At 43.0% G+C, this 26,539-nt stretch overlaps 1 protein-coding gene across 4 annotated transcripts in view; it reads left to right on the plus strand.

Moving 5' to 3' along the window:
• FRAS1 (Fraser extracellular matrix complex subunit 1) overlaps nucleotides 1-26,539 on the plus strand; it is a 306,626-nt gene that overhangs the window by 128,868 nt on the left and 151,219 nt on the right. For 3 of the 4 annotated variants that reach the window (XM_048846813.2, XM_075127463.1, XM_075127465.1), the window contains exons 5-14: nucleotides 1,765-1,924; nucleotides 6,552-6,685; nucleotides 10,299-10,382; nucleotides 10,878-10,979; nucleotides 11,095-11,286; nucleotides 16,593-16,682; nucleotides 17,331-17,369; nucleotides 19,175-19,322; nucleotides 25,463-25,606; nucleotides 26,069-26,203. In XM_048846813.2, the coding sequence (XP_048702770.2) occupies nucleotides 1,765-1,924; nucleotides 6,552-6,685; nucleotides 10,299-10,382; nucleotides 10,878-10,979; nucleotides 11,095-11,286; nucleotides 16,593-16,682; nucleotides 17,331-17,369; nucleotides 19,175-19,322; nucleotides 25,463-25,606; nucleotides 26,069-26,203 (1,228 nt within the window). The remainder of the gene's footprint in view (nucleotides 1-1,764; nucleotides 1,925-6,551; nucleotides 6,686-10,298; nucleotides 10,383-10,877; nucleotides 10,980-11,094; nucleotides 11,287-16,592; nucleotides 16,683-17,330; nucleotides 17,370-19,174; nucleotides 19,323-25,462; nucleotides 25,607-26,068; nucleotides 26,204-26,539) is intronic. The other variant, XM_075127464.1, reaches the window with a different exon arrangement.

Below are 26,539 nucleotides of genomic sequence, written 5' to 3' on the forward strand. Positions count from 1 at the left end.
CTTCAAAGTGGAGGCTATAATTACCATCAGAAACTTGCATTGTTAGATACTGACCTCTGACATGTGACAGCGTATACACTTCTGTAACCCGTGCCTATGCAAACACAGGCTCCAGGAGGGCCAATCCACCTCGATAGTCAAACAGGCCACAGCAGAAGGAATAAGTGTCCATGTGATTAAAAAACCCCACTGAGGTTCAGAGATGGTACTTATTGACAGATGTCCAATAACAGGCAGAATTGCTCTGAAAGGGGAATTGAGAAGATGGATGGTTTAGTGGTTAGGGCACTAGCCTGGCATTTGGGAGATCTGGGTTCAATTCCTGGCTCAGCTACAGATTTCCTGGTGACCTTGGGCAAGTCACTTAGCCTCTCTGTGCCTCAGTTTCCGATTTGTACAATGGGGATAATAGCACAGCCTGACTGCACAGGATGTTGTGAGGATAAATACATTGTGAAGTGTTCAGATGCCATGGGAACGAGAGTCATATAAGTACCATAGATAAGCTGTCGACCCTCCCCTCTGTCTGACTGAAGTGTTTTACTAGTTGGCTGCAGTAATTTGCAGTTGTTTTTGGCTCCTATTATGTTTTATTTTCATTTGTTCTGTTTATTTAATGGGAGAGATGTAACCATAGCTGCTGGAGTTGGTGCCTGCTGATTGCTGTCATGTGACTGTGATGTAACCTCTGGTATGCTTGACTTGCCTCGCATAGGCAGGAAATAAAGATCAGCCTCATGCCGGCAATCTCATGTGTCTCATCCTTACTATAGAGCCGGCTGCATATTTAGGCAGCGTTCATATTCGAAGCGTACAGCCTAATGGCTGGAGCAGATTACATAAGGGAAGATGATTATCTTTCTGTCAGTGAGCCAGGCAAATGCTTTCTGTCTTCATCATTGTTTTAGAAATATCTAGCCAGCAGAACTGTCCCCAGTAATCACCCCAGGAAAGAAAAGCTTACACTGCAGCACAGCAGGTTTTGTCCATGCCCAACTTCCATGTTGCGTGTTTCACATAAATTAAAATTTTGCATTTCTCGTTTCAAACAATATCACAGCTTATATCCTTGCCTTCTGTGAGTGGTGATGCATGTGCTGTTGGACCTAGTAGAGTCTTCCAAGACGGCTTTCTGCTCAGTAATGATCCTAAGGAAAGAAGATTCTGTATATTGCCTTGGAGTGTACTGCAAAAAGCAGTGGGTTCCTTACTGGGCCAAACCCTGCTCAGGAGAGCAGATCCAGCATAGTTGGTGGGTTGTAAGGGAAGCAGGGTTTGGCTTGTTGTGAGATACACTGTAGTTTGTAGTTTAAACTTCTGAGGACAGATATTGTCCTTAGATGTGTGTAGATCCTACTGGACATTTTAATGGAAGCCAGGTAAAGACAGAACAGCTGCAGGGTTGTGTCTGGTTTAGACATGGCAGCTCAGCCCATCACACAGGGAGTCATGGGTTGGGAGAATGTATCCATTAGATGTATGTCCTTTGGCCTAGGTTATGCTATGTCGATGCCACCAGGGGGACCCTCTCTATTGAACTGATCCCAACGGGACTACTATGGCCGTGTTAGGACTACTTTGTCCCCCTGTTGCAGGGACCAGTGTCTGCACTGCAGCCTCGGCCGTGAGTTAGAGCCTGGGCATGTTGGCAGAAGAGGAAAGTTAGGCACTGGCGCGGGGTAACTCACTGGAGCAAAGATTATTTCCAGTCTCGTTGGCTATTAAAGTAGCTTACACATTTCCCTTTTTGTTTTTCCATTGCAGCATGGAACGGAGTGGGCAAGCTCTGCATGCACAGCGTGCTCCTGTGCCAATGGGAAGGCTAGCTGCCCCCGCAAGTCCTGCCCACCCCTTTCTTGCGGCAGGGGGGAGCTGGAGTACGTCGCTCAAGGAGAGTGCTGTCCCAAATGCGTGGGCACTGGTGGTGAGTATTTTGAAAGGGGTGCCCCACACAGTGAATTTGGCCTTAGTGAAGTGGCCCCAAGGAGTGGGGTTGACGTTGCTGCTCTGCACGTTGTCTTAGTGATTAGGTGAGACCATTTCTTCAGTTCTCAAACCAATGAAGAGTATTTTTCCCCTTTGCTTTGAATCCATTTGCTTCACGTCTCCTGTGCAGTACCCTGCCCAGACACACACTGGGGTATAGAACTTCTCCGAATTCTCTTTTCACGCTGCTCATTTTGGCTCTTGTAGATAAAGGCTGACATTTCCAAAGCTGCCTAAGGGATTTGGAGGTGCAGAGCCCATTAAAATTAAATGGGAGTTGGCATTCAACTCCCATAGGTCCCTTTGAAATCTCAGCCTTAACCTAAAGGCAAAATCTCTTAAAGGCTGGTGAAATTATTGATTTTTTTCCCCCTCCGATAAATTAGGCCTTTTGCGTTTTGAGACACACACAGTCTTATTTCAACCACATGCACAAAAATAATTCAAAAATCTTCACTTAAATCCACAGATGCTTCAGATTTTATACTTACTTTTGAAGCTGTGTACTTTATCCATCATTTAGGGCCTACAGACTAAATTCACCCCTCCTTAAGAGAGGGGAACCCTGACTCTACTTGAATTCAGTAGACTTGCAACTGCTTACACCAGGGCTGAAACTAGCATGAGTCAGATTGTTTGCAATATCTTAGCCGCATAATGTCAGCTGTGACATGCAGGCTGAATAGAATCAACTGTTCGACTAGAAAAAAGGTAGAAATGGCGTGAGTAAAATATCGGTGGCCCTAGGCTGTACAGCACATCTTCGTGGCAGTGTCCACACTATTCAAACTTGTCTTGTCAAACAAACCTGACTTCATAAATGATCTGGAGGATGGTGTGGATTGCACTCTCAGCAAATTTGCGGATGATACTAAACTGGGAGGAGTGGTAGATACGCTGGAGGGCAAGGATAGGATACAGAGGGACCTAGACAAATTGGAGGATTGGGCCAAAAGAAATCTGATGAGGTTCAATAAGGATAATTGCAGGGTCCTGCACTTAGGACGGAAGAACCCAATGCACAGCTACAGACTAGGGACCGAATGGCTAGGCAGCAGTTCTGCGGAAAAGGACCTAGGGGTGACAGTGGACGAGAAGCTGGATATGAGTCAGAAGTGTGCCCTTGTTGCCAAGAAGGCCAATGGCATTTTGGGATGTATAAGTAGGGGCATAGCGAGCAGATCGAGGGACGTGATCGTCCCCCTCTATTCGACATTGGTGAGGCCTCATCTGGAGTACTGTGTCCAGTTTTGGGCCCCACACTACAAGAAGGATGTGGATAAATTGGAAAGAGTCCAGAGAAGGGCAACAAAAATGATTAGGGGTCTGGAACACATGACTTATGAGGAGAGGCTGAGGGAACTGGGATTGTTTAGTCTGCGGAAGAGAAGAATGAGGGGGGATTTGATAGCTGCTTTCAACTACCTGAGAGGTGGTTCCAGAGAGGATGGTTCTAGACTATTCTCAGTGGTAGAAGAGGACAGGACAAGGAGTAATGGTCTCAAGTTGCAGTTGGGGAGGTTTAGGTTGGATATTAGGAAAAACTTTTTCACTAGGAGGGTGGTGAAACACTGGAATGCGTTGCCTAGGGAGGTGGTAAAATCTCCTTCCTTAGAAGTTTTTAAGGTCAGGCTTGACAAAGCCCTGGCTGGGATGATTTAATTGGGGATGGGTCCTGCTTTTGAGCAGGGGGTTGGACTAGATGACCTCCTGAGGTCCCTTCCAACCCTGATATTCTATGATTCAGTTTTTCATGAGATTACAGGTTTGGTTCATTAAGTATGTTATGCAGTTACCTTCGAGTTTTGTAAGGCATATTGACTTAGTGCTGCATGCAGGGCTGTCCTTAGAGGGTGCAGGGCCCGAGGTGAAAGTGACGGATTCATCTCTTCCGGGACAGACCGTACTGGCCAATCGCATTGCCCACGGGGTCCCCAGAGCGGGGGGGCCTAGGGCAGAAGTGATGGATTCGTCTCTTCTGGGACCGACTGCGTTAGCCAATTGCACTGGCCTGTGGAGCCCCGCGAAGTGTGGGGCCCAGAGCGGTCACCCCAATTTGCCCTACACAAGGGATGGCTCTGGCTGCATATCTCTATAAAAAATTAGTTCTGTACATTAGCACTACAGAACAGCTTGGATAGATTAAGAACTGGCTAAGTGACAGATGTCAAAAACTGGTTATTAATGGGAATCCTCATCAAATGGGGTGTTTCTCGTGAGGTTTTTCCAGGATTGAACATTTTTATCAGTGATATGGATGTAAATTTAGAATCACTGCTCATAAAATGTGCAGATCCTAAAAGATTGGTGGAGCGATAAGTAATGGCGAGGACAGGGCATTCAAACAGGGGTGCTCTGGATCACTTGGTAAACTGGGTCCTTTCAGACAAAATGAGTTTTAATACATCTGAATGCTAGGTTACAACATCTAGAAACAAAGAATGCAGGCCATGTGTATTGAATGGACTATATTCTAGAAAGCAGTGACTCTGAGAAAGGATTTAGGGGTCATAGTGGACAAACAACTCAACATGAGCTCTCAGCGTGATACTATGGTTAAAGGGCTAATGCGATCCTCAGTGTCATGAACGAGAGTAGTGAGTAGGAATAGAGAGGTGGTTTTACCTCTGTATACGGCACTGGAGAAACCGCTACTGGAATACTGCATCCAGTTCTGGTGTCAACATTTTGAAAAGGATATTGAAAAATTGGGGAGGTTGCGGAAAAGAGCCACAAAAATGATTCAAAGGTTGGGGAAAATGCCTTACAGCAAGAGACTTAAAGGTTTCAATCTGTTTATCTTATCAACAAGAAGATTGAGAAGTGACTTGAATACAGGTTGTAACTACCTTCATGGGGATAAAGTAAAGGGTACTCAAGGGCTCTGTAGTTTAGCGAATAAAGACATAACAAGAAGCAAATGGCTGAAATATAAAGCCAGACAAATTCAAATTAGAAATAAGATACAAATTTTTAACAGTGACAATGATTAACCAGTGGAACAAACTACCAGGGGAAGTGGGGGATTCTCTATCTCTTGATGTCTTAGAGTCAAGACTGTTTACCTTCCTGGAAGATAGGCTTTAGTCAGACACACATTATTGGGCTTAATGTAGGGGTAACATGGTGAATTTAATGGCTTTCGATATTCAGGAGGTCAGATTACATGATCTACTGGTTCCTTTCTGGCCTTAAACTCTATGAATCTATCCTGAACTTACTTCACTGCGAATATAGGTACCACCTGTAGTTTGTAACCTCATATACAGATGTCAGAACCCAGAAGTAGATCTCAAAGCACGTTGGGACAATTTCAGGAGGAAGTAACATGGTTGATGCATTTCTCCAGTACCGAGATATCTCTTCTGCTTTCATTGGTTTAAATCTCAGACGTAACTTTGGACTCTTATAATCCTTGGCCTCTCTGCTGAGGTTGTCAACATCAATTAGGTCATTTGTCCACTGGTACTAGACTGAGACCAGCAGTTTACTGGGGCAAGGATCATGCTTTCTTTTGTGTTTGTAAAGCATCTCGTACATCATGGTTGCTACCAGAAACAAATAGATAATAAATAATAATTTCATACAGGACAATGAATTGGTGCAGTGGTTTTTTTTAATATTGCAATTATTCTGGGTCAGCTTCATGGAGATGGCTCTTCTAAAGTTCTTCCTTGCAGATGCTAATCAGTAGATGAGTCCTACATCTGCAGTCTTTTTTGTATGATTGTGAATGTCCATAAAGTCATTGCACATGTGAAATTGTGCTGGTAGGATGTGAGAAACCAGGAAAAATGTGTACAGGTGAACGCTGTGCAGCCAAATGGAGTTAGTAAGGAAAGTCATGGTCTGATGCTACTTCTGGGCTTTCCAGGGGGCAGAAGTTCCTAGAGTGTAGGGGATGGATCTGAGATGAAAGGAGTTGCATGAGGAGAGGGAATTAAAGAAAACATGAAAATGGAAACACAGAATGACTCACAGACTCGTAAATGTTAAGGCCAAAAAGGACCATCATGATTATCTAGTGTGACCTCCTGCACATTGCAGGCCACAGAACCTCACCCACCCACTCCTGTAATAGACCCCTAGCCTCTGGCTGATTTACTGAAGTCCTCAAATGATGGTTCGAAGACTTCAAGTTTCAGAGAATTCACCATTTACTCTGGTTTCAACCTGCAAGTGACCCGTGCCCCATGCTGCAGAGGAAGGCGAACACTTCTCTGCCAATCTGACTTTGGGGAAAATTTCTTCCTGAACCTAAATATGGCAGTCAGTTAGACCCTGAGCATGTGGGCAAGACCCACCTAGCCAGACACCTGGGAAAGAATTCTCTGTAGTAACTCAGAGCCCTCCCTATCTAGTGCCCCATCACCGGCCATTGGAGTTATTTACTGCTAGCAGTCGCAGATCGGCTACATGCCATTGTAGGCAGTCTCATCATACCATCCCCTCCATAAACTTATCAAGCTCCATCTTGGAAGCCAGTTAGGTTTTTTGCCCCCACTGCTCCCCTTGGAAGGCTGTTCCAGAACTTCACTCCTCTGATGGTCTTAATTGTCTCTTAGAGTCCTGCTCCTTTGACGGCCAAATGTTTCGGGATGGCGAGGAGTGGCACCTCAGCCAGTGCTCCAAATGTGTCTGCAGGAATGGGGCAGCTCAATGCTTCACAGCCGAATGTCAGCCAGTGTTGTGCAGCCAGGTAAGAACTGTCCTGTCAATGATCTGTGCAATTTATTAGCTTTGCCTTTCCCTGGGAAATCTGCATTTCTCAAAAGAACATATTTACTGGCAGGCTAATAGTTATTACTGAAGGAAACATGATTCAGAAAAGAGAAGTGTATGCTCCACAAAAAAATAAAAGTCCCCCAAACCTCCAGCCATGTCCATTTATTTACAGTCTAATCTAGTGTAAACACCAGCTGTGCTTTTGGTTTTGTAATCCAGAGAATTCATGGTCAGGAAATATTTTTTGATTCTGTGAACAATTCTGAAAAAAGCAAAGTTTTATTTAAATGTTTCTTCAAAAGTTTTTTGAGCTTTTGTTGAAACCTGCTGATTTTTTGTTGTTGACAAGAACCTTCTCAAAATTTAGTTGAAAATGTTTCAAACTAAAAGTTTCAGCCAGCTTTACAATATTACTCCCAAAAGGTGACCGTGTTGTCTACTGATTACAGCAAAAGCCTGGGAGCCAGCAATGCTAGGAAGATAACTTGCTCATCTTCACCCAGCAAGTCAGTAATTTAGCCCAAATTAAAGAATCTGAGCACTTCTGGCTCCCAGTTCTTTGCTTAAGATGACAGTCATTATTCCCTCGCACATACACAATGATTTTCACATTCAAAGCACTGTACGAACGTTAACTAAAAGAATTCCAGTATGCTGGGTAATCCAGAAAATCAAAAGCATACTTAGTACTTTATATATTTGGTGGATGACAGGCAAGAATGCCAAAAAAAGAGCAAGGGATCTGGTTGGATTTAGCATCATAGAATATCAGGGTTGGAAGGGACCTCAGGAAGTCATCTAGTCCAATCCCCTGCTCAAAGCAGGACCAATCCTCAATTTTTGCCACAGATCCCTAAATGGCCCCCTCAAGGATTGAACTCACAACCCTGGGTTTAACTGCTCATGTGCAACCCCATTCATCTGTAAAATAAGAAACCAGCTTCCAGGGAGTTCACATTGTTCTGCTTTACTGTTGTTCTCGAGATGCTGTAGTTTTCCTGATTTTTGTTTCCCTGTCAAGCGCATTCCAGTCGCAAATCCAGAATTTTGTCTCCCTGGGTGTGTGGTGATGAAGGTTCCCACCTTAGAACTGGGAAAATAAAGCACCCATTACAAAGCTTTTTCTTTTAATGCTCGCCCACCTATGTGTTAGGGGACCAGGTGTTCATGTAATTAACACTGGTTCCTGTTTGAAAAAAGCCCAGCTGTTTCTCTGAATACTAATTGCTTCTTGCTGAGTTGTGTAATTATTATTACGAGATTAAGTGGTGTTCGTTAGAGCAAATTAAAGCAAAATTTCTAAATGTTTAGAATTTTTCCTCTTAAATGTACTTAAATGTACTCTTGATTGATTGCACTAATGTTTAATCAGTTAGTCATTAAAACGTAATTAATAGAAACTGGAATGAGAACATGGTTGCCATGACGTGTCTGAGACTAATCAGCTAGAAGCATCCAAGTTAATGTACCAAAAATCCCCCCTAGCTAATACTGATAATGTTCCATAGATTTCCTAACAAGGTGCCCTAATGGAAAGCGCATTAGCAGGCATGGCAAGAATCCCATTCTGCTCACTATAACTATAATTTTTTCAGTGCTCTGTGCTTGTGTATTTATACCTGTATTGCCCGGTCCAGGCTTCCAACAGCACACAGGAACGGGTAGCTTCTCTTATATGCTACGTCAGGCAGAATGGCAAGCCAGGGAAAGCTATCCTTCAGATAGCCATGCTCTGTCCCTTCTCTATAGTCTTTCTCCTGCCTCACTGCAGAGAGGGAACTTAGGAAGCTTCTGTCATCTTTGTCAGTGTTTTCTTCAAAGCTCTTTTAGGGCTAGATCCCGCCACTCTCATTCACCTGAAGTGGTACTTTACTCCTTTATTCCAATGGGACGATGTGTGGGGAAAAGGTACGGTCAGTGTGTGTAATCCAAGGGTTTGTTTAGCTCTCCATGCTCTGTACAGTGCGTACCATCAAAGAGCCAGGAGAGAAGAGGAAAAATGCCCTGCAAGTGAAAGTTCCCTAGGCCTGAGCAGGCAGCTTCTGGTGGAACATGAAAAGAGTGGCTGGCAGTTTCAGAGCTCGCTTTGCTTGCTTGTCTCCAGGGAACAAGAGGCAGTCCCCAAAACCCAAGTCAGAGAAAGGGTCATTTGTTAGACTTCATCTGGCAAAATCTATGAATTACCACCATGAACTTTCCCAGGAGGTTTCTGGCTCTCCAGCCCATCCCTTGGAGGTTGGACATTTGGAAAAACTTCCTAACTGTCAGGGTGGTGAAGCACTGGAATAAATGGCCTAGGGAAGTTACGGAATCTCTGTCACTGGAGATTTTTAAGAGCAGGTTAGACAAACGCCTGTCAGGGATGGTCTAGATAATACTTAATCCTGCCATGAGTGCAGGGGACTGGACTAGATGACCTCTCGAGGTCCCTTCCAGTCCTGTGATTCTATGACAGTCATCTTTGTTCTCCCTTTGGACGCTTGTGATTTACGTGCTATCTCCTGAAGCAGGAGCTAACATAATAATATTTTGCATTTCTATAGCACTTTCCATGTTTGGAGCACCTTAGGTATATTAACTAATTAATCTTCACTAGATCCCTATGCGGCAGGAGGTAGATACTGGTGTAAATATTATTGTTCCCACTTCACTGGTGGGATACTGAGGGTTGATCAACACACAGAATTGTGCAGGTTTTAACTAAATGTGATTTTTAAGGTATGTTTGCCTTTAAAATGCTGCAGCTACACCGCTGTAGCACTTCTGTGTAGATGCTCCCTGCGCTAATGGGAGGGGTGCTCCCCACAGCATAGGTAAGCCACCTCCCCTAGAGGCAGTAGCTGGGTTGATGGAATAATTCTTCCATCGATCTAGCGCTGAATATGCTGTGGGTTAGGTTGGCTTAACTACGCTGCTCGGGTGTGGATTTTTCATACCCCTGACTGATACAGTTAAGCCGACTTAATTTTCTAGTGCAGACCGGGCCTTAGACTGATTCAGTTAAGCCATTGCAAAAGGCTGTGTGAACAGTCTTACTGGTTAAAACCAGCAGGCTTATTTCATTTTCGCTTAGGTCAATTAGCAACAAGTTTAAACGAAACTAAAGTAAGCCACTCTTAGACTGAAGAGGGTTATACCACACCAATTTAACTAAACTGGTGCCAGTTGGTGTGTAGACAACCTCTGAGGCAGAGAGGTTAAGTGACTCATCCAAGGCCACAAAGTGAATCAGTGGCAGAACCAGGTCTAGATTCTAGATCTCTCCTAATTTCTAGTCTTGAGCCTAATCCTGTAGACCATACTGCTTCTCTTTAGTCATGGTTCCACCATTGTCTGTCTCAAGAGGCCCCAAGAATAAGATGTAGTGTCTTGGTGCTTGCCCTTCTACTTTTACAGCAGAATGCAAAGCTGACCCCAAAATTCTTACCCTAATTCATGGCTTAAGTGGCTGATGGTTATCACATAGATATAAACATCTTTTGCAGGAGTTACAGGTCTAGGCTGCTGGGCTGCATATTTAATTTTCAAACTGTTACTCTGCTCATCTCTTTTTTTTTAAATAAAGTTTTCTGGTTTTTAATCTTTAGGATGAAGCTATGGTTGTGTCTCCTGGAAAATGTTGCCCAGAGTGTGTTCCAAAACCCTGTTCCATATCTGGAAAAGTGTATGAGGTAACCTTTGATGAACCACACCAAAAACCAACCTGACATGAATTCTGGCACATCTCTATTTTTCCCCTCCCTAACATCTGACTTTCTGCCAGCATTAATAACTTGGTACAATGGCTGTTTTTTTTATTTCCTGGGAAGCTAAGAGTTGAAAGGGATTAGAAATATAAAGGAATTTGCTGGCAAGGTTGACGGGATAAATTAGATAAGATATTTACTGTTCATGTATCTTTTTTTTTTTTAAGTGGGAAAACAAATCATTGATGAAAGTCACTCTCTCCTCTCTTCTTCCCTTTTTATATCCTGATCATGAAGCAATATGCACTGTTTCTATGCACGTGAAGCAATATGCACTGATTTTAAAAAAAATCTCTGTACTTGGATACATGTACATATAAGGAACTCATGGGGAAATACATAGTCCAGGAGAGAATGTGGTGATGGTTACTGCTTTATTTTTTATTTATATATGTATCTATCTGTCTTCTTTCTGGACAGCATGGTGAGCAGTGGAAGAAAAATTCCTGCACTACCTGTGTATGTGACAGAGGGGAAGCAAAGTGTCTTAAACAGGACTGTTCCCCACGTACCTGTGAGAAGGTAATGCAGCAGTGCACGGCCTCGCGATCAGGCTGCGTATCTCACTCGCCCCTTTCATATAGGGCTGCAGGAGGGCTTGAAAGGTTAGCACTTACTGAGTATTGATGTTTGCTAGGATCAGAACAAAGTGCAGCGTCCTGGGAAATGTTGCGAGGAGTGCGTTTCTTCCAAAGGAAGCTGCTTCTACGAAGGCAACATCAGGTATCACAATGAGATATGGAATGGTACTCGCTGTGAATTTTGCACGTGTGATGGAGGACAAGTCACTTGTCAGAACGGAGAGTGTGCCAAAGTGGAGTGCGCCTTGGTAAGAAAAGATTTCTTCTTTAAGAATATAATGGTCAGTTCCTGATTTTCTTTCTTTACTGATTGATTTAATGAGATACCTTAAGAATTTGGCTGTGATTCCATCACTTGCCTCCAAAGCACTTAACTGGAAACAAGGAATGGAAATGACAGTCAATTTGTATGTGCAAGGCAGGCAGGAGGTTAACTGTCTTGTGTTGTGCAAGCAGCATGCCTGGGTGAATTGGTGGCTACCTTACTTTTTGATTGTCTGCAGCATTGTCACTATCTACCTGGTAAGAAATGGCTTCAGGAGAGCGTGTGCTGAATTTGGTGCAGAAACCATAGACCAGAGGCAGCCAGTTCTGTCAAAAACTGTGAAGAATTTTGCCCTTGATCTTTGCTAGGACTAGAAAGCAAGATCTTAGCTAAGGTATTAGCCACTAGACTTAGTGACCCCCTACCTATTTTCAGACAGTGAGCAGTCAGGGTTTATGAGAAGGAGATTTGTGATGGACAACATCATAAATATATTTACCTCTTACTTCAAGCTCAGATCATAGTTCATATTATAATTGCCCTGTTAATGGATGCAGAAATGGTTTTGGTAGGGTTTGGTGGGCCCTATCTATTTGCTGTATATAAAGAAAAGGTTTTTGGATCAACTTTCCTCCACTAGATAAAACTTCTTTCTTTCACTATTAGTGTCACTGCTAACCAGTGGGCTAATATCTGCTTCATTCCAACTGGGCCAGAGTAATGCAGGGAAGGAATTGTGGCCTTAGGCATATCTCTAGCTCACAATACTTGGCAAGAACACTCCTAGGATGGTAAAATTTATTTAATACCCCGGATCAAGGCTGTGCCCACGGTCTAGCCCAAAATCTGAGTATATGCATGGATATAAGGTGAATTGGAGTAAGTCTAATTTAATGGCTGTATCAGAAAGTTGGGTTCTGACACAGTGCAAACACACTTTCATTCCAGCAAAAGCAGAGATCATGTATCTAGGAATAAACTTATGTGCTAACTCATGTAACATTATCTCTTTTAAATATTAAAAATACTTTGTATTTTCCTCTCTTGATTCATTCTTATTGACGTTACAAAGAGGAATATTGGATCCAAACTTTTATTGTCAAAGGGAATGCTGCCTTGTTACCTTAAAATGCTTAAATAAAACTACCTAAACTACTACTGAATTTAGTTGGATGGAAAGTCAAGCTTCTTATATAAACAAGACAAGATCAAGGGGTAAACTGGGAATAGGTCTTCTGGGTTTGTATCTCTTTTACTTCGCTTTCCACGTGCACACAGTTGTAAAATGAAACGCTTACACTAATGATTACATACCATCATGGCTCAACATTGAAAATGATTTAGCAGCTCCATTTGGTGCATTGCAGACATTCCCATATCTTGAACTCTTACTAGTACCCATGAGAGAAAAACTTGTATTCAGTACAACTTGGGATGTACAACTGAAGATGCTCACCGATACAGATTCATCATACTTAGTATTCCGCCCCAGATTGGACCATCCAACGTTTATGATCACTCTACAGACAGATAATAAAAATGTGGACTCATAAACAAATATATAAAGTAGCAGATCTAATTTCTACTGACAAATTGGATCCTTTCCCTTTCTTACGGAGAAAAAATTGCTTGTGTTTTGTGTGCAGGAGACAGATCCTGAGTGGTGCTGAGTGCCATTAACACTTATTGAATTCAGTGGGCATTAAGAGCATGCTAAGCTTGGCCGAATTAGGTTCCGTGGAAAACCTCTTCAAACCTGGGTGTCCCAAGTTAGGCATCAAAATAAGTAATATTGAAATCGGTGAAGTGTGGGCGTTGGAAAAGACAGGAAAAGTGGTTTTTTGCATATTGAAGAAGAATTTTGGTCCTAATGGATAGAAAATAAAAAAAGATGTTTTGTTTGAGGACTTGCATCCTATAAGACTTCCCAAAAAGGTGAGGCAGCTGTCTTGGATCATTTGTGATAGAATTCCGGCTCAGTAGTACAAGACATGCATTAATTTATTCCAAGGACAATATGAAATGTCTCATAAAAGAATCTTAAAGCGGGTAGGTTGTCATTTTTTCCTCTTCTTCTCCAAGTCTTGCAGCTTTGCTGGCAAAATCTGAGATTTTTTTGCCTGCCTCAGTAAATCAGAGCTTAACTGAAGCAAGGAGTCTGTGGGGTTTAGCTAGGTAAACCTAGGTAGTTCGACCTAGCATAGCAGCAGCTGATGGGACTAGAGCTAGGGCTTAATTTTAAAACCCTTTCAAACAAAACCTACCCAGTAATTGCAGAGTGAATATGACTGTGATGACTCTGAGGGGCCCTCAGGTGAGCTGTGAGTTGTAGTCTTCAAGGGGGGCTGCTGGAAACTGTCTGGTAGGTGTGGATAGGGTGGTTGCTGAAGTGGATTTGGTCAACCAAAACCACTTTAGCTGTCAGAAACATAACCCATCATGCTAGTTCCCACCGTCCCTTCCATGAATTGCTGTAGAGACAGCTTTCAGGGACGTTTCTGAAGAGTACAGCTCATGGGTGGCTGAAGGTGAGACTGAGCCATGCCTAAGAATGAGGTTCCTGTTTCCACATCATCCCATTTTGGAGACTCTCTCTAAACAGTCCCGTCATAAAGGGAACAATGGGCCAGATCTTGCAAGGTGTTGCGTGACTAACATGCTATCAGCAGGTCTTAGGATTGGTCCTAATGTTATGAAGATAAGGAGCAAATTTAGATCATTGTATTGCACAGCTTTTCTCCTTTCCTTGCAGATTGTTCTAGTTACTTTTGCACACCAGTGAAATCTTAAAGATCTAAAGGTGTGTGTGTGTAAAAACATTTTATTTTCCTCAGTCTGACACCCCTCCTTACTCCCTTTCCACATTCTTAATATTGAATGTAATGACTAAAGCCTCTTAAACAAGAGTGCAAGTGACATAGTTATCTCGCATAGTGCCTCCCACTTCTGAGTCTTGGCAGGCCAGGGCTGCCTTTTTTGGCAAGGAGAATCATGTCCCATACACATTTTCCCCCCTCATCCTTTGTATAAGTGTCGGTGTGTGTTGGAGGTGGGAAAGTTCACAGTACATACTAGTGGCATGGGTTCTTACCATACACCACGGAGTTTTGCAAGAATGGTTTCAATATCTAGATACTTGTAGGAATGCCCAGTGATGGATTAAAGTGAAATGTCTCCCCGATTGACTGAAATCATAGTGCTTCAACTTACTACAGTTGGTGGCCCTTTCAAAGCATTGGGCCCACATTGGCCATTCTGGCATAATCTGCCATTGGTAACGCGGCTGCACTTGTGTATATGTAGCCAAACTGGCATGCTATGTTTTCCTAAGTGGAACACTGTAAAATATACCATTGTGATTCTATGAACAGATATTCTTTAGGGATGCACCCTAAGCTGCCGTAAATAATAGAGCTACATCAAATAATACCAGTTGGCTTGTCGGAACGGTTGACTTTTATGAGCCAGCCATGGGAAGTAGCCGCATGCTTCCGTTGAAGTTAATGGGAGTTGTGGGCAATATCCCCTTGTTGGCTTTGAAAATCTCAGCCACTGTCGAACTCTATACTTGCCTCTTGCCCCTTACCTCTGTTTTAATATTGTGACAATACTAGTGATTGAGCAATGGCTGGTTATCCAGCAATCCTGGCGGATATATGGAAACCTTTGAATCCAACAACAGTTCATTTGATTGTGGGAATTCACCAGTTTTCTCTTCACTCTACTCCAGACTTAGGGAGCTGAGGTGTAACCTCCCCCTGCAGCGTAGGTGGCCAGGAGTGTTTCACTGTCACTTCACTCAAGAGCAGCAAATCCTGAGCACAATGAAGACTGCAATGAACCCGGGGATGTAGCCAGCTTTTCCATTCATGGGGAGTTTTTGTTAGCTGTTGTTTTCGTGTGTGTGTGTGTGTGTGTTTATGTATATATTAACAGTTCAATAACAGAATTTGAAAAGAGAGTTTTGCACATATAGAACAGCTCCCCCATGACTGGAAGTTCATTAAGGGCTTGATACAAACCCCATTTAAGTCATTGAAAAGAATCCCACTCACTCCTGCAGAGACTGAATCACACCCTGTAGCTAGAATTCTGGTGCATAGAAACAGTATGAGAAAACTGTTCCACTTCACTATAAACAGGGTTTGACTATATCCAAAAGCACTATCCATCTATTAATATTCCCCACTCCACCATAGTATCTGAGCACTTCTTACATATTAATGAATAATCTGCACAACACCCCTAGGAGGTAGGTAAATACTATCCCAAATTTTAGAGAGGGATTAAAGGGTGCAATTTACAAAAGCAGTCAGCATTCACCATTGACTTCCCGGGCAGCAGAATTAGTCTAATGCTGTGTTCGTTTAAAAATCTCACCCTGGGGCTGGTCCACGAACTAACTTGCACTGAAATAGCTAAATTGGTTGTTAGTTCACCTTTTATTATTTTGGTGCAAGTCTATGTATGGAATTAAAATAGCCTATTTTGATTTAATTTGTATATGTACATCCATTTTTAGGCCCCTTTATATCACCTTAGCAGTGTCAAGAGGTCTTAATGTAAGTGAGAATCCGGCCGAGAGAATCAAAGGCAGAGACAGGAATTGAACCTAGCTCTCCTAAATCTAATCCAGGTTCTTTAAACATAAGACCATTCTTTCTCTCCTGAAAGTGTTTCACTTCCATTCACGCACAATGGACTTGGAGCAGATGGAAGGCCCTATTTCCATTTCTTATGGAAAAATTATGATCTCAGTTACACTGGTGTAATCGCAATATCTCTGTTACAGTTGTAATCAAGAATAGAATTTAGATCAATATAATGTATGTTTTAAAATTTACCATGAACATTTTTTAAATTTTTAGTCTTTAAGAGAAAAATGGAACATAGAAAATGAAGAGAGAGAGCTGTATTTTAAGGTTGTGAAAGTTTTCAAGTAAAATCCAAGGAATTCAGAGTGAAAAATGACATACCAGTTTCTATGTATTTTTAATGGTTTGGTTTGGTTTGGGGGCTTCTTTTACAGTGGCGAGAGTTAAGGATGATACAGTTGCTTTATCAGTGAATTTCCTGAACTTTTCTGGGGTTCGTTCTGCAACCACAATGTTATTTAAACACGCTTTTCAAAACATACATACAGAGATGAAGTAGGATGTAGGGAAGATAAGATGCAATTGGATATTGAAGATTGCATTCCAGTGTGATAACCATTCTGCTTCTGCATTCCGCAGTATTGCTTGGAAATGCTAATTTCATGCGGCAACCTCTCTCTCTCTCTCTCTGTAGGGTGAAGAATTAATTCATTTGGAGGGGAAGTGCTGTCCTGAATGTACTTCAAGGGGTAGTTACTGTGTGTACAAGGAACATACCAAAGATGTGAGTATCCTGGTAATTTGGAACACATAACACAGCATGTTAAGCTTGTGAGGGTTTGGAGAAGTGAAAGTCTGTCTCCTCAAAGTCTGGAAAGAACATTATTTGCTGAGTCTTACAAAAGAATAATCCGTTAATATTACTTACCCAGAGGGTTTTTGCATTTTATAAAATCTGCTAGTTTATAATTTTCTGCACCACCTAAGTCTCCTAAGGCTCTTTTTATTACACAGAGGAAAGCAAAGCAAATTGAATCAATCATTCCTGTTTAATGTTTTATATACATACCCTTAAGTTTTCAGTGGATCTCCTGGGGTTTAAGATGTTTGACTTTCATTTCAGTCAGTGGGAGCTGCACAACTGAAGCTCAGTGCAGCTTTCTGAAAATGTTGCCCATTGGTTACTATTTTCACTGCAACAGGAGTCTGTTATTCAGGGATATTTGTTATCAGCTTTTCTTCTCAAATTGACGATGCAATTTCTTTTGATGAAGTACAATAGGAGGCCTTTCATTGTTGTGACAAATGAGTAATGACGCTAACCACTACTTACGTAGAAATTAATAGCTCTTAACAGAATACTTTTAAGAGATGCAGGAAGTAGAGGATTCGGGTGTTTTCTAAACAGGACCATATCTCATTCTGTCTGTAGATCTCACTCCCTGATGTGAGTGGAGTAAAACACATCAAGGTGAGTATATTGCATATTTCAGCTCATGCATTATCCTTGTTAACAGAGAAATCCATGATATAAGGCCATCTAAGAACCAGGCTGAGCCTCCCCCATGCTTTTGACCCCCATAAGGGAGGGTGTAAGCACAATTACAGTCAATGAGTGTAGGTAGTGCTCCCTGTCAGCAGCCCCAGGGGCACAAAGGATACGTCTACACAGCCCATGGCAGAGAGCCTCCCAGCCCGGGTTGACAGACTTGGGCTCGTGAGACTTTCACTTGCACTCTGAAAACAGCTGTGTAGACAGGGCTTTCAAATTTCAGCTCGGGCTCTGAAGCCCACCCCTGTCCCGAGACTTTAGATAGGTGCAGCTATTTTTAGAGAACTATCCCGCTAGCCCAACTCTGTTGACCCCAGGCTGGGAGGCTTGCGTCGGCGAGCTGTGTAGACATACCCAAGTGGGACAGGGAGTCGTTGGGACAATGGCTCTTGCTGTCCCCTGCCCTCGCCAGCAAAACTAGCTGGGTGCAGAAAGGGCAGTGTGCTGCACCATCCGAAAGACTGGCTTTTGTCAAGGCAAATCGCGCCCTTTCAGTCTTCCAGAATTCCCTGAGTGTGTCGACAGAACAGTTGTTCAAGGAAAAAGAGGAGACAAAAACTTATTTAGACTTTCAAAAAGCCTGTGATAAAGTCCCACCCAAGAGGCTTTTAAGAAACTCAGTAAAGAAGGTGAGAAGCAAAGTGCTGTCCTAGACTAGAGACCAGCTAAAAGATAGAAAACAAGCAACTGCAATGAATGGTCAGTTTTCGCCATGGGAGAAGATTAACAGTGGAGGACCCCCAAGATTCTGTACTTGGCACAGTGTTGTTTAATGGATTTATTAATCAACGGGGGAAAGGGATTAAATAATGAGGTGGCAAAATTTGCAGATGAAACACAAGTATTTATGTTGGTCAAGACTTAGAGAAGATAGAGGTAGCACAGCACAACGGGCAATCAGAATTCATTGTTAATAAATTAACTCTCTAACCACTTGGGAAAGACCAGGGCATCATTCTGAGAGGAGAGAGAGACACAAGAGGGGACTTGATAGACGTGTGGTCTTGAAGATGTGAATCAGTTGCTCCTATTTACTCTCTCATACCTTAATATGAGAACAAGGAAACAGCCAATAAAACTGAAAGGCAATACATTAAAAACTGAGAAAAGAAAGTACTTCTTCACAATGCCAAGTTAACCTAGGGAGGTCATGGCTGCAGTGTATACTTGAGGGGAAGACCTTAACAGGATTATAAAAAGGCTTAGATGTCTATAGGAATAATGAAAACCTCAACAGTTACATCAGACCTGATAAAAATTATATGGGACGCAAACCCTTATTTTTCATGTCATAAGCCCAGAGGTAAAACTGATGGTGATTCAGAAAAAAAAACAACTTCCCCCTTGGGCAGCTTATTTGTCCATTATAGAGATTCTTGTACTTTACTTTGAAGACAGGAATGGACAGGGCTTCTGGACAAGATGGAGCACAGGTATGGCAATTGGTGTGTTCCTGTGTTCTTGTTCTTGTTGTGAGAATATGGCTGATAATGGTTATCCCTCTATTAGATTCTCTGCTTTATTTGGGGATTGCTATAGGTCACAAAGCAGAGGCTGTCCTTTGTTTAGTATCATTGCTCATTATGCAAACTTCTAGCTGGCCGCTAGACCTGCAACTGTTCATCACATGCCGCAGGATCTGGATTTAGCCCCACTGCTGAACTCAGCATCAATGCAAAGAGAACGGAGCCCTCACGTAAGACGTTCAATATTGTCTTTTGCAGAACGGAGAGAAATGGAAAGAAGACCTGTGCAAGGAATGTGAATGCCGGGACGCCGAAGTGATCTGCTATCGACGCTCTTGTCCGTCCTGCCCATTGGGCAGCCTGGCAGTAAAGGTGGAGGGAGACTGCTGCTCGCAGTGCCAGTCAGGTATTTGTGCGAGGCAGCTTCTGCTGACATTGGTAGTTCTGTACAGGCTGGATTCTGACCCCTGTCTTATTACAGGGGTATAAACCTTTGTAAGCCGGCCCCTCATAACTGAGGCCAGGAAATGAAATTCTTTTACGAATGCTCCCCAGTGAGGCACTGGTGTTTCAGGGGCCTAAAGAGGGTGTGTGATGCGTCTCAGGGGTACCCAGGGTTGTGAGGCACCTCACTACCACCTGCCCTTAGGACAAGGAAGTTTGTGCCTGCCATGAGCCAGCTCCCCAACTCCATCGCTACAGCCAATCCGAGCACTGCCCTCTAGGCCTTGCTGTCATTGTCCAGATTAGCGACCCATTGACACATACCAGCCTCTGAGCGTCAGCCAGCAATGTCCAGCTGCTGGTCCTGTGGACACTTGCAATATTCACAGATTTGTTGCTTCAGAAAATCGGTACACCCCCAGCTAACCAGTTCCACCTCCATCGACCCGCCACTAACCCACAGCACTGAATGAGGTTAATTGTGAAACCAAATATCACTTTATTTAACAAACATAGAGAATCAATTAATAGCAAGTAGCAATATTGGAAATATGATTAGATATAAAATAAAATCATAATACGCATTTCAGAGCCTGGACGTAATGAACAAGATACTCTAATGTCTTTAAGAGTATTGCTTATCCAACATCCTTGCAGCGTGTTACAGCCAGGCTGACTCTTTCAAGAGACATGCGTGCTTTCGGTTTGCCTCCTCGGCGAAGGATTCCATGTCTCTCTTTGTGCTTCAAGATATACCAGACCAATCCTTTGTTTTTATTCAGAAACAGGGCACCCCTTGCTGTTTGTTTCTTCCTGTGGATTTCCTCTCTTGACGATTTTGCAATCTCACAATGTGCCCCTGGCTCAGTGTGAAAATAGGTAGACAATACACCAATGGCTGGACAGGGAGATAGCTGTCAGTCATCTCGTGCTCGAAAGGAACACCTCCGAGGTATGTCACCTCCTGGTGACCTGCCTTATCACCAAGACCTTCAGAACATAATGTTCAGTATGGATACATAATTCCTTAATATTATCCGTACAGACATTTCTCAGTGATTACGATGACCAGTGGGCAACTGGCTCTTGGTAGAGACCTCAGATGCCACCCTTTGTTGACCTACTATGCTGATAGCCAACCCAGGGGATCTCTGTAAAACCCCATGCACTTCCCTGTGCCATCTGCCTGTTGGCTCTCTGGGTCACAGGAAGTACAAGCGGACATTAGGGGTTTGATTGTGCAATCCTCACTCACACTGGTTAATCTGAGCATCAGATCTAGTTGGGGATTGGTCCTGCTTTGAGCAGGGGGTTGGACTAGGTGACCTCCTGAGGTCCCTTCCGACCCTGATATTCTAGGATTCTATGAATACTGTTAACTTCATTGGGGGTAGGCGTAGGTGCTTACCAGTGTGAGTAAAGGTCACACAACTTAGCCCTCGTATTCCTCGGGCTTCTCAGTATTATCAACGTTCTTGCGACAACTGTTTTGATTTCAGCTTTGCTGTGTCTGTTTGGTTTGGTGATCAGTAATTATCCACCCTCTCTATATAATCTAAATAAGATTTCAGGATAGGTTCAGGACTCAAGCCAAAGGCTCCCTCTGACTTCAGTGGAATTGGATCAGGACCCTCAGAGCCATCCTTTGGCAAAGTAAAAAGAATCGCTACTTGGAGACTGTTGTCCTGGAAATGTTTTTCATTCCTTTTTTAAAAAACTCTGAAATCTTCTAACAAACAAACAAAGGCTCGTGCACTTTCTCTCTCAATTATAACAAGTTTATGGGCATATGATTAATTTCCTTTAAAAAAATATGCTCTCTTATACTGTAATGCCACTTCCAGTTCACCTGGAGTCGAATTAGAGCCAGTTAATAATTATCTGGAAACATTTGAATAGCTTTGGCTATGGAGCAATGTTTCATATAAATTATTTTTCCCACAGGATGTTGTCATTTCCCCTTCGTTTCCATTTCATAGTTGGTCGGTTTTATCTGCAGATTCCTAATTTTCCGTATTGGCAGCCGCTCGTGTTGCACTCCACGGGCTTTGGTTAATCCGAGAGCTCCAGTTTGTCACAAGAAAAAGAAAACAGCTTTAGCAGTTTAATTATGCTGTCATTGCAGAAGTGGCTCAGAGTGCTTGTCAGATAAATATTTAAAGCGTATTTGTTGAACGGACAAAAAAAAAAAAGCGTTTGTAAATCCAAAAGGCAAAGCCTTTGGGACAGGCCACCTAAACGTAGAGACATCTCACAGGCTACCGAAGGGGAGCTCTTTGGGCATAAGAAAAGAGAAAGTGGGAGGGGGTTAGACTGGGAGACCCAAGTTCAATTTCCTGATTTATCACAGACTTCCCTTGTAAACTTGGGCAAACTGCTCCGTGGCTTTTGAAAATGTTATCCCTGAAGTCCCATTTTCAAAAGTGACAGCTATTCGGTCCCCTGGACTTCCAGTGAGACTTAGGCTTCTAAGTGCCGAAGTCATTTAGGGGCTTTAAAAATGTTTAGCCTTGGTCTCTCTGTGACTCAGTTCCCCATCTGTACAATGGGAATAATAGCGCAGCCCTTCTTTGCAGGGGTGTTGTAGGGATAAATTAACTAAAGACTGTGAGGAGTTCAGATGCTAAGCTAATGGGAACAGATTTGGGAGAAAGTGTGTCTGTGATTTGAAAACACTGCATCGTATTAACAGGTCTATATTTTCTGGGCTGGATTTTCCAAAGAGCTCAGCTCGCATGAGGGCACTTCAATGAGGGGGGCAGGTTTTAAAATATTCCTGGCACCAGAAGTTCTCATTCGTATCAATAGGAGCTGCTGGGTGAACATAAGAAACATAAGAACATAAGAAAGGCCATACTGGGTCAGACCAAGGGTCCATCCAGCCCCGTATCCTGTCTACCGACAGTGGCCAATGCCAGATGTCCCAAAGGGAGTGAACCTAATAGGTAATGATCTAGTGATCTCTCTCCTCCATCTATCTTCACCCTCTGGCAAACAGAGGCTAGGGACACCATTCCTTGCCCATCCTGGCTAATAGACATTAATGGACTTAACCTCCATGAATTTATCCAGTTCTCTTTTAAACCCCGGTATAGTCCTAGCCTTCACAACCTCCTCAGGCAAGGATTTCCACAGGTTGAGTGTGCGCTGAGTGAAAAAGAACTTCCTTTTGTTTTAAACCTGCTACCCATTAATTTCATTTGGTGGCCCCTAGTTCTTATATTATGGGAACAAGTAAATAACTTTTCCTTATTCACTTTCTCCACACCACTCATGATTTTATAGACCTCTATCATATCCCCCCTTAGTCTCCTCTTTTCCAAGCTGAAAAGTCCTAGCCTCTTTAATCTCTCCTCATATGGGACCTGTTCCAAACCCCTAATCATTTTAGTTGCCCTTTTCTGAACCTTTTCTAATGCCAGTATATCTTTTTTGAGATGAGGGGACCACATCTGCACGCAGTATTCAAGATGTGGGCGTACCGTGGATTTATATAAGGGCAATAAGATATTCTCCATCTTATTCTCTATCCCTTTTTTGATGATTCCTAACATCCCGTTTGCTTTTTTGATGGTCGCTGCACACTGCGTGGACGTCTTCAGAGAACTATCCACGATGACTCCAAGATCTTTCTCCTGATTAGTTGTAGCTAAATTAGCCCCCATCATCTTGTATGTATAGTTGGGGTTATTTTTTCCAATGTGCATTACTTTACATTTATCCACACTAAATTTCATTTGCCATTTTGTTGCCCAATCGCTTAGTTTTGTGAGATCTTTTTGAAGTTCTTCACAGTCTGCTTTGGTCTTGACTGTCTTGAGCAGTTTAGTATCATCTGCAAACTTTGCCACCTCACTGTTTACCCCTTTCTCCAGGTCGTTTATGAATGAATTGAATAGGATTGGTCCTAGGACTGACCCTTGGGGAACACCACTAGTTACCCGTCTCCATTCTGAAAATTTACCACTTATTCCTACCCTTCTTTCCCTGTCTTTTAACCAGTTCTCAATCCATGAAAGGATCTTCCCTCTTATCCCATGACAACTTAATTTACGTAAGAGCCTTTAGTGAGGGACCTTGTCAAAGGCTTTCTGGAAATCTAAGTACACTATGTCCACTGGATCCGTCTTGTCCACATGTTTGTTGACCCCCTCAAAGAACTCTAATAGATTAGCAAGACATGATCTCCCTTTACAGAAACCATGTTGACTTTTGTGCAACAATTTATGTTCTTCTATGTGTCTGACGATTTTATTCTTTACTGTTGTTTCAACTAATTTGCCCGGTACTGACGTTAGACTTACCAGTCTGTAATTGCCAGGATCACCTCTAGAGCCCTTCTTAAATATTGGCGTTACATTAGCTATCTTCCAGTCATTGGGTACATTAGCTAATTTAAAGGACAGGTTACAAACCATAGTTAATAGTTCCGCAGTTTCACATTTGGGTTCTTCCAGAACTCTTGGGTGAATGCCATCTGGTCTCGGTGACTTGTTACTGTTAAGTTTCTCAATTAATTCCAAAACCTCCTCTAGTGACACTTCAATCTGTGACAATTCCTCAGATTTGTCACCTACAAAAGACGGATCAGGTTTGGGAATCTCCCTAACATCCTCAGCCGTGAAGACTGAAGCAAAGAATTCATTTAGTTTCTCTGTGATGACTTTATCGTCTTTAAGTGCTCCTTTTGTATCTCGATCGTCCAGGGACCCCACTGGTTGTTTAGCAGGCTTCCTGCTTCTGATATACTTTACTTAAACATTTTGTTATTACCTTTTGAGTTTTTGGCTAGCTGTTCTTCAAACTCCTTTTTGGCTTTTCTTATTACATTTTTACATTTAAATTGGCAGTGTTTATGCTCCTTTCTAGTTACCTCACTAGGATTTGACTTCCACTTTGTAAAAGATGCCTTTTTATCTCTCACTGGGTGCTGAGTGCTTTTGAAATTCTGCTGACTTCGTTTAGGTGCCTAACTGCGTGCTGAGCTCTTTGGAAAATACCATCTACGGAGATCATTGCCTGGGGCTGTATAGAGCCAAGCCTGTGTTCTGCATACTCCCTGCTCCCCTTGAAATCTCCTTTCCACGGACCCGCCCACTACGTCTCTCCATGCTGCATCAGAGGCAATGAGAGTTTTGCAGTGCAGGGTCCAGGCTGATGATCCTGTAAAACCTTCCAAAATTTTAACTGTTTAGCCCAGAGTTCTCCAAACTCTCCCATGGCGTTGTCCCCACCTTCCCACAAACTATAGCAGGGGAAGAGCTTCCCTCACCCAAATGTTTTCATGAAGCCATTGTAAATTACTGGTCTCTGACAGATGCACTTTGGGGGGGAAACCCACACTCCCCTACCCAGTGCGTAGTGTCGCTCTTTCTAAGCTGAGGCCTGCTCATGGGACAGCAGCTGGTTCTACTTTCAGGGAACACTTTGGATTAGTGCAGAGAGCTTCGCTCCTGAATGGAGCCTAAACTGTGCCCTACCTCTCTCAGCAGTAAGGTGATTGTCAAGCAGTGGAGACGCTGCTACGTGTGCATAGGGACAGGGCAGACCATTCTCTGTTTATTTAGGTAAAAATGATTCAGCAATAAAGAAAAAATATTCGGTCCCTCGGCCACCACACGGAGGCCAGCCTTGTAGTGTGAGAAACACCTACTATGTAGGGAAATATCTTGTCGTAACCCTGTCCCGTCAGGTGATCTCTCTGCGTCACTAAGCCTGCAACCCCTGCTCCAAGCTGACTTGGCCAAACTCCCATTGACTTTGTTACGGGATATGGCCTGAGGTAACTCAAGTTCCGATTGCTGTGGGCCATTAATTCCTGATGATATAAGAATATCAATGAAAAGAGACAACATGGATTGTGAATGGACTGTTTAACACCAGGCTGGAGAACTTGAATTAAATGCAATGCTTACTTACCCAGTCCAATAAAATGCAGCATTTAACTGATCGCATGCAATTTATGAGACAATGCGTTGAGCCATTAGCAGAGAGGCCATGAACTGAATTTTGCTTTGACTATAACGTATGTGTTATTTCCAGACTTTTTGACACAAGGCACACAGTGCTGACAGCTTCTTTCTTTTTTGTTCTTCATGCTAGTGCAATGCCACTCAGACTGCTTGACCTGCTCTCGGTCCTTTGACCACTGTGATGTCTGCCGCGATGCAACCAAGTGGCTCCAGAATGGACGCTGTGTGGGGAGCTGTGATTCTGGATTCTATCGGGATGCTGGGGTTTGCTTAGGTATAGCCTATGTTCCGATCTCAGCTGATTGGATTTCCTTCAGGCTGGTGCTTTAGTCCTGGAGGACTGCTTATTCACATTGCCTCCCAGTCATGGACTGTTATTGTATGAAAACCTTCCTCCTTGTTATCTCTTATGGATGTGGAAACACAACACCAAATTGGATATCAGTAAGGTTAGTCTTTCAGTCCTGGATTCAGGAAAGCACCGAAGCATCTCTTTATGTCCTATTGATTTCAGCTGGTCTAAACTAGAGCTCGTTGGAAAATTTAGAGTTTCAAAAAATTCCAGCAAAAAAAGGAACCAGTTTTTTTTCAACCATCTTTAGTCTCAAATGCTTTTCCTGCATAGGGATGCGTCCCTTAATTTAGCCTGCAGACTGACCAGGTACAGATCCGTATCAGTGCACAATGACATGTTAAGGTAACGCCGTCTCTTTTTCCCTTTGTTTTGTGTGGGCAGCCTGCATGGAGATGTGCTCCACCTGCACCAATGGGTTTGAGTGTACCTCATGTCAGGGATCGCTGCTGATGAAGTACGGGCAATGTGTGACATTGTGTGGGGATGGATTCTTCCAGGATCACCTCCACTGTGCAGGTAACTTACAAATAGGGCTGCCTGGTAAAACAGCCACATGTCTAAGCTACAGTGCAGAGTCTGTGTTTAGAGATCCATTGCCAACATGAGGACAAAAGTTTTCAGTGCCGTAACGCCACAAAATAACAGAATCATGTAACGTTAAGATGATGGCAAATGGGAGAAGAATGCACTCTTTAACCATCTGCTTCTGAAATCCCTACTTCTCAACACTGTGATTGAATCAGTCCTATTTCAATTCAGAAGTCTCTCCCAGGGAAATGTTATTGTCTCTTGCTCTTGGGAGGGTGAGAGAACTGCTATATTTTACCATTGACCTAAAATCCATAGCCATTT

This window comes from Caretta caretta, chromosome 4, assembly GCF_965140235.1.
Source record: "Caretta caretta isolate rCarCar2 chromosome 4, rCarCar1.hap1, whole genome shotgun sequence".
Lineage (NCBI taxonomy): Eukaryota > Metazoa > Chordata > Testudines > Cheloniidae > Caretta > Caretta caretta.